The following is an 8,983-nucleotide window of genomic DNA, read 5'->3' as shown; positions in this document are numbered from 1 at the left end:
AAGAAGAAGAAGAAGAAGAAGAAGAAGAAGAAGAAGAAGAAGAAGAAAGAGGAGGAGGAGGAGGAGGAGGAGGAAAAGAGAGAGGTATGGAAGGGGAATGAAGGAGCGAAAGGGAAGAGGTAAAGAGAGGAAAGGAGACGGGGGAAATAGAAAGAGGGAAGCAGAAGGAGCCAGAGAGACAGAGATAGAGACTCCTAGGCAGAGATAAAAGTTCCTTTTCCTAGGGGAAAAAAAAATTAGTTCAGAATGTATGAGGAGTCTAGGAGATAACAGCTCTCTTGGGTGAAATGAGAGAACATAACTGATAAGCTTGGCAATGAATCTGGATTCCATATGCCCCTAAAAACAAAAGCCCATGCTTGCAAGGACAGCCATCAATCAGAGAAGCAAGGCAAACATGGGCATTTCCACCATTGAGGTTCATTTGGGATTCTGGCCTTTGAAAACAGAGCCACATCCTATGAAGGGAAGTGGGGTGAGTTACTTGGAAGGGGGCGGCTGCACCCCTGAAGGGGAGTGAGTTGTTGGGTAAGCTCCATCCCCAGCAGGTGGTATGATTGTACTCACCAGGTTTTAAGGTTCAAAGGTCTGACCACTTTGCCTAATCAGCTCTCTAGTGCCACCTGCTGTTCACACTCATCATATCATGACGCTCATTTTAAATCCCGTCATAATTATGGAAATGTTTATTTTTGCTGATGTCTAAGGTTTCTGGAGGTAAATTCTAAGATCCAAAGGGTAGCTGTGTGTGGAAGTGAGGGCAGTGGCAGGGTAGAAGGCGGCATGCTGGGTCTATCCTGGTTTCCTGGTTAATGGATAGCTTTCCTATTTACTCCTTGGATGTCTGATGAGTTTGGAGCTCTCTTCAGAGCTTAGTTGCTGCTCTGCAGGAACTTTGTCATTGGCTCCTTAGGTCCAAAGTCCCGGCCATTCCCATGAGTCTCCATCCGTAGCTACTGTTTGCCCCTGCTTCCACTCCTACCTTCACTGTGGCCTCTGAAGTGCTACCTCCTCTTAGGTTCTGCTTGGGTCTGACCTAAGCTTCCCTTATTCTCCTGAGTGTGAGGGAGGGAAGAACTAGGGTAGCTCAACAGGAAGCATTTCCCCAATGTTTTGGAAGGAGCAATGAAGCTCCCCATCCCAATGATTCCGTGTTGTGTCACTGGTCTGTCCCAGAATACCAATCAGTCAGTCAACAGACATCAATTAAATGCTCATTACATGCCAAGCTCTGTCCTAAATACTGAGGCACAAAGAAAGACTAAAAACATTCCCTGCCTTTAATGATCTCACATTCTAATGGGAGAAACAACACATAAATTAATAGGTACATACAAACGTAACAGCCCCACCCCAGAAAAACAATATTATACAATATGCTGCATATGCACAGAAAGACAGGAATTCTGATTGGCCGAAGGAATGCTAAGCGAGATGGTGTACACTTGCCATAAATGACTTAATTCTGTTTGTTGTAGACAAACTCTGAGAGAGGGAGGAATTTAAAAGAGATTTTTAAATCATGCAACCTTTTGAGTAGCGGACTGTAGACTTTAGACATACAGATTCATATGGGAATAAGGTTCCATCATATTCCTTGACTTTAAGGGACTGCTGTAGAGAGTGCTGAGAATGGAACTCCCATAGGAGGAACATTTCTCTCTACCCTAATTTTATTTTGTTTTATTTTATTTATTTTTTTTAAGGCAATTGGGGTTAAGTGACTTGCCCAGGGTCACACAGCTAGTGTTAAGTGTTTGGTCTGAGGCCGGATTTGAACTCAGGTCTTCCTAACTTCAGGGCCGGTGCTCTATCCATTGTGCCACCTAGCTGCCCCTCTACTCTGATTTTAGATGAGATCTCATTTCCCTCCCAGCTGAAGATCTCATTAACTCTTGTGGATTATAAAGAATATCTGTACTCCAGATACACAAATCTGAGCTTGAGCCTCTCCAGGGAAGTTGGTGGTGTCAACAAGAGAATAGACATCGTGGCTTTGATATGTTGAAACCCTCACTACACTCTAGCATTCACTACAGTGTCGGCACTGATTGGAATAAATTCTAGTTTTCTTTTTCAAAATTCTAGCAAGAATTCTAAACAACAAACTAGGGCTCCATACCTGCACACTTTAACTATGCAGGATAGAGACAAGAGGACGCAGTGAATGTCACAAAGAATGCCACTATTCGGTCTCTGAAATGGACATTGAAATATTGGACTTTGGTAACTTCCAGTACCAGAAAAATGGAAGAATAGGTTGGAGCTGAAACTCAGCAAAATGACAAGAATGTTCTCTCTGTAGGATCTGCTTGGGGGTATGACTCATAGAGCCATTTTGCTGATTTCCTACCAATCAGCAAAAGATCTAGGAGGCTTCCTATATATATGACAGAAGCCCTCAGAACAATCTCAAAGAAAAGTTGGTAAATGACATCACAGAATTTAGCAGTCCTTATCCATCACACATTTTGGTGGCACTCAGGAAGAATGGAAAGATCTAGATGTGTGTAGACTAGTGAACTTTGAAAAAAAGAAATAAAGTAAACAATTACATTATTACTTTGGATTCAAGGTACCCTGGAGTGTCTGCTAGGCACCCAGTGGTGTTTAGTCTTTGACTTCAGTAATGGATAATGAGATTCCTGTGTCTGAAGAAGACCCCTAAAATACTAATTTCACATGTCTAGCTGAACCAGTTTGAGCAAATATTCCAAGGCACAGGGCCCCAAGGATCCTAGCAACATTTCAAAAGCTCTTGGAGAAAGTATTTGGGAGTATTAATTACCTGGAAGTGTTAATAGACCTTGGTGATATCATTATCTATAGTAAAACACAGGATGAACAGGAGGAGAGGCCAAGGAAAAGTGTTAGATTGGGTGTGGGAAGATGGCCCCAAAGTACTGAATTAATAAATGCCAATTTTTCAGAGGTTCTGTTAAATATATGAGCCACATTATTTCCCAACAAGATATAAACAGTGAAAGGTAGAAAACCTTGTTGTTGTTCAGTTGTTTCAAATGTGTCTGACTCTTCATGACCCCTTTTTGTTTTTGTTTTTGTTTTTTTTTTGCCAAGATACTAGAGCGGTTTCCTTCTCCACCTCATTTTACAGTTGAGGAAATGAGGCAAACAGTTAAATGACATGCCTAGGGTCACACAGCTTACGTAAGTGTCTGAGGTCAGATTTGAACTCAGGTCTTCCTGATTCCAGTCTGGATGCTCTATTCACTGTGCCACCTAGCTGCCCGCAACAGAACCTTATGAGCAATTAAGCCTATAAAATCTTAGAGATGAGAAATTTTCTGGGATTTGGTGATTTTGTTATAAGCTTGCTAATTATTATCAATATTGTCTTAAAACCTACAGAGCCTTTGGAGGTAGACAGACAGACAGATGTTAATCAGCTGACTTACCCATGCACCAGTACTGGCTTAAATAGAAGCAAGCAGACTTTTTGTTCTCCACACAGACTCCAGCTTGGAAAGTTTAGGAGATGTCCTTATATTGGTCAACAGACACAATTTGTACGCACAAGCACAGGTTTGGCTGCCCATGAATCTCATCATCTTGTCCACAAGCTTGAGTTGTTGGCTTTGAAGTCGGCAATCACTGAGAATTCAAAAACTAAGGAGCCAAACACCAAGTATGGAGGGTAACAATCCATTGACATATTCTGACCAGTGCCAATGTTGATGCTGAGTGCCAGCACCGGGGAATCAGGATTTCAGGTATTACTAGAGGCCTAGTGAGACTGATGTGGATGAGGATGCCTTGTCTAAAATGTCACATAAAATGAGAGCTGTGGGGAGTTCAGAATAAGGTGGGAGGACGATCAGTGGCACCCAAAGAGCTAGACTACAATCAAATGGAAATAGAGCTGAGAGGCTGGGACTTCTACCACACAGGATGACAAGTGTCAAAGGATGCAAACTTTGTTTGCCTTGACCCAACCTTCGTTGTTACAGTTGTTTGCAGATAACGGGCAACGAGAACAGGTAATGGATAAGGGATGAAGACAAGTGATACCAGTCCAAACAAAACACAAAAAGGAGTGATCCTCAAAATCTGAAGTTGTCAGCAGATAACACCTCCGTGCAGTGACAATGGCAGAATCTGGAGCTATGCACTGGAATATGGTACTGTCAGTCAGTCAGCAGGCACTTATTAAATACCTACTATGTGCCAGGCACTGTGCCAACTACTGGGGATACAAAAAAAGGTGTCTGGGATATAAAGGGATATAAAGACAGCATCTGCTCTGGAGGAGCTCACAATTTAAAGGGAAACAACATGTGAGCAACTATATGCAAACAAGCTATGTACAAGATGAATAGGAAAGGATCAACAAAGGAAAGGTCCTAGACTTGAGAAGGACTGGGAAAGGCTTCCCATAGAAGGTTGGATTTTACCTGTAACTTGAAAGGAACAGAGATGAGGAGAGGAGCATTGCTGTCATGGGACACAGCCACAGAATGCCCAAAGCTGAGAAATGGGTTGTCTCGTTCCAAAGCATGGAAACAGGAAACAGCTGGTTTGACCCAGAGCATGTTGTCCAGTATGTCTGAACACCCTGATGGCTTTGGGCATATGAGTTAAGAAAAGGTCATAGAGGTGATAAGAAAACAAGATTTTATTTGTCCAAGAAGGCTACAGATATCACAAAGAAGTATAAAACTTACATGTGATGTATACAAAACAAGTCATTACTGACTTCTAGGTCACAAGACTAACAAAATGGAGAACAAGACTTTTCTCCGATTCTTGAGGACTCTCAAAACTGTCCTACATAAGAATTATGCCCAAGAGATACAGTGATTGCAATAGTTTCCACAATGTTGTGGTTGTTCAGTTGTTGTCCAGTCGTGTCTGACTCTTCGTGACCCCATTTGGGGTTTTCTTGGCAGAGATACTGGAGCGGTTTGCCATTTCTTCCTCCAGCTCATTTTGCAAATGAGGAAACTGACGCAAACAAGAGGAAGTGACTTGTCCGAGCTAGTAAGTTTCTGAGGATGGATGTGAACTCGTGAAAATGAGTCTTCCATACTCTAGGCCTGGTGCTCTATCCACTGCAAATGACAATTCTCATTTGGCAAGAACTAGAAAAGCTACACCCCCTTGGTTGTCCACCTCTGAACATTTGGTGATCAGCTCACTCAGTTCAGTGTGAACATTTGCTAAGCACATTCTATATCCATGAGGCACAGTGCAAGGTGATGGAGACATACCTTAAAAATAGTCTCTGACAGCAACTTCCATTTTATTTTAGGATGCAACATCTACATTGACAAATAAATATAACTGAATGTAAACTAATGTCAAGAGGGACAGGTTATTAATAACCTGAGAGAGTCATAAATAAAAACTTCATGTAGGAGATGAAAGCAGAGTGTGCTCTGAAGGGAATTAAGAATCCTAAGAGTCATGAGGGAGGCAGGAGTGAGTTTCAGACGTGGGTTGATGCCATGAAAATTCATGGAGGGAAGAGATGAAACAGTTATGAAGTGAATTTCTATGACATGTAATATTTGTGGAGGAGAGGAATATGAAATAATCCTGAAAATGTAAGTGGGATCCAGACTGTTGAAGGCACTCAGGATTTTTTGCCAATGGAATTTTTTTCAGTAGGGCAGATTCCCGGTCAGATCTGTGATTCAGGAATATAGGCTCAGTGCCATCTCCTATATGAAGCTTTTTTCTAATCTCCTCAGTGATAAAAAAGAGATAGAAGTGTAGGAGACCTACTAAGAGGCTAGTGCAATAGTCTAAGTGAGAGGTAGGGAGGATCAACTACAATAGAAGCTATGTAAGTAGGTGACAGAGGTAGAATTGACAAGGCTTGGCAACTGATAGGATAGGTACATGATGGAGAAAAAAGACCCAAGGACTCCAGGTGGTGAATGTGGGTGCCTGGAATGATGTGATGCTATCAATAGGGAAAAAAAAAGATGTTTGGAAAAGGTGTGTGTGTGTGTGTGTGTTGAGAACTTAATTTGGTTCAATTTTGAACATATTTAGCTTGAGATGTATCCAACTGGAATGGAACCTTCCCAATCTTATCCTACCATCTCCCTGTTTATAGAGGCAGTCTTCTAGTAGAGTTGATGATAAAGACTACTTTTTCCGGTTTCCTCAATTTTATTCATTTTTAAACTCAATACAAGAAAGAAACCAAGATGAAACGAAATCCACATCTATTTACAACTTTAGAAACTTGATGATAACAACTTTTCCAGTATTCCCTCTATGTCCTCTTCACTCTGTATGTACATTTCCCTCTAGGATTCACACACACACATACACAATCCATAAACACACAAACATACACATATATACATATACATAGATATCTAGTGAAGTCAATATGTTTGCAATTCACTTGTTTTTGCTTTCTTGGATTTGTGTTATTTTATATATCTTTATATACAATATATTTATAATTTTTATCATGCTGCATCCTTTCATTATATTAGTACTGTAGGATTTATTCAGCTGTACCCCAACCATTTATATCACTTACAGTTTTTGTTAATACAAATAATACCACCATAAATATAATTGTATAGATATTTTTCTCCTTTAAAATATTCTTATGGCGGATAACTAATAAGGATATTGTTGAGTCAAAGGGTATGGTTTTTTTTAAGAATCTTGCTGTGTACTACTAAATTTCTTTCCAAAAAGTTTGGATGAATTTGTATTGCTACCAGCAATGCTTTTTATTATTGCTCTGCTACCATGTTTTTGTCACTTTTATTTGTACATGTATATAATGCATTCAATGGTTTTCACTCTCACTACTCTCTACTGAACAATACAAAACTCAAAAATAGAAAGTTAATAACAACTATTCAGACTTTCTGTGCTAGCCTAGGCTGTATGTCTGAACTAGTGACTGGTTAAAACTGTACCCTATCCATGTCCTATGTGGTTGAAACCACAACAAAGATCTCCATGGGGAATGCATAGATTTCTAGAAAACAAAAGATACCTTGAGAGCCACCACTTCCTTTCATTTTTAATAATTTGATTTCATAGCTACTCCTCTTCTGGATCTTCTAAGAAGGCAACCAAAGATCTGTTTCTTAGGAGTCATTCTTTCCCCCTATTAGTTTCCTCAAAGCCCCCTTCACACCCTTGTTCCGAAGATTGTAGATAATAGGGTTAAGCATGGGAATCACAATGAAATACAACGTGGAGATGATCTTGTCTTCATCTCGGCTGGTTTTGTCCTGGGGTATCACGTACATAGAGATGGCAGTGCCATAGAAGATGACTACCACAGTGAGGTGGGAGCTACAGGTGGAGAAGGCTTTCCTTCTTCCATCAGCTGAATGCATCTTCAACACAGTTACCAAGATGCGCACATAGGAGGCTAGGGTAAATGTAAAGGGTACCAGGAGAGTTAAGAAACTGGTGGTCATCATTAGCAATTCGTAGAACTTCAGATCATTACATGCAAGCTTGAGGATAGCCAAGATTTCACAGGAGAAGTGGTTGATAATGTGGTGGCCACAGAAATCTAGTGGCATGGTCAGGAATGGGACTTCAACAAGTAAAAAGGATATCAACCAGTGTGCCAGTGCAAGTTGGACATAGAGCTGAGGCCGCATTTTCACCACATAGTGCAGGGGGTCGCTGATTGCGACAAAACGATCATAAGCCATGATGGCCAGAAGAAAGCATTCTACAACACCCAAGTACAGAAGGACACACATCTGTGCCAGGCATTCACCCAGGGAGATGATGGGAATCGTGACTAAGCAGTTGATGAGCATCTGAGGCACGATAGATGATGTGAAGCAGATGTCCAGGAAGGACAGATTGCTGAGAAAGAAATACATGGGGGTGTGAAGCTGGGGATCATAATGGACCAGGAGAAGAATGAGGCTATTCCCCAGCAGAGTGAAAAGATAGGATACCAGAAGTAGGCAGAAGAAGATGATTTTGGCTCTGGGATACTCTGTGAGCCCAACCAGAATGAAATGGGTCACGGTGGTGCTGTTTCTTGAATCCATAGCATTTCTTTTCTTCTACCTGAAATAATAAGAGAAACAAAAGCACATCAGGTTTTAAAGGAGTTTTAATATATTTTTTTCATGCAGGAGAGACTATTTTGCATGGGAGCATTCTTACCTTCTAGCTCAAAACTTTTTTTGATTTTATGTACCCAACGGTATCTATATAGAGGATCTATATGGGTGGCTATGGCCAAAGCATTTTCATGACCTGGCGTCCATCTTTCTTGGCAGAGTTTTCTCTACATTTAGCTGAGTTGGTTCATAGTTGACATCTAGGCTATTTTTAGATTTCTATATAAATACTTTCCATAATGTTTTGCATTGTAAGATATTGTATTCAAGGGTTCAGAGTTACCTTCATTCTATGCTGAGACATGAGGCATAGGACATAAGTTGAGACAGGCAATTACAATGACAAGATGAGTAACAACTCAGATGTATGTCAAAGCACTAAGGGACATCCAAGAATAGTGGGAGGTGGGTGGGGAGAATGGGGGACACTGGACTAGAAATCTAGAGGCTCTTGATCGAATCTCAGTTCTTTCAGTAATTTTGTTGGACCACATACAGTCAGTTCTATTTCTGGGCTGGGAGGTACATTTTGATTGATAATCTGGCATAAATGATCTCATTTTTTCCTTTTAACAACCTTCAGAGGTACATTCTGTATGCATTTTGCTACTCACTTGAAGATGAGGAAACAGGTAGATATCCGGAACACCAATGTGAAATGTCCATTATACTTCATATTTCATTTAAAAATCTATTTATTTATTTATATTTTTATCATCTTTCTAACCAAATATAGTCACATATATCTTCCCTCTCACTATACATACTTATTGGTCCCATCCAATGAACAATCCCTTGCAAAAAATAGCAACAAAGAGGGGGAAAAAGCAACTCAGCCAGTCTAGCTGGCCCATCAAATGGGTCTGACAACACACGTCCTTGCTCTTCCT

At 40.7% G+C, this 8,983-nt stretch overlaps 1 protein-coding gene across 1 annotated transcript; it reads right to left on the bottom strand.

The window, feature by feature from the left end:
- Positions 1-7,085: 7,085 nt before the first annotated feature.
- On the bottom strand, positions 7,086-8,066 carry LOC114042283 (olfactory receptor 13H1-like). Its single transcript, XM_027860946.1, is given in 1 exon segment — positions 7,086-8,066. A coding segment is annotated over 1 exon segment (981 nt).
- Positions 8,067-8,983: the final 917 nt, after the last annotated feature.

The sequence above is a fragment of the Vombatus ursinus genome, unplaced genomic scaffold (assembly GCF_900497805.2).
Source record: "Vombatus ursinus unplaced genomic scaffold, bare-nosed wombat genome assembly UNPS02014344.1, whole genome shotgun sequence".
Classification (NCBI taxonomy): Eukaryota; Metazoa; Chordata; class Mammalia; order Diprotodontia; family Vombatidae; genus Vombatus; species Vombatus ursinus.
Note: the sequence above shows the minus strand (reverse complement) of the source record. Positions and strands in the feature narration are given on the sequence as shown.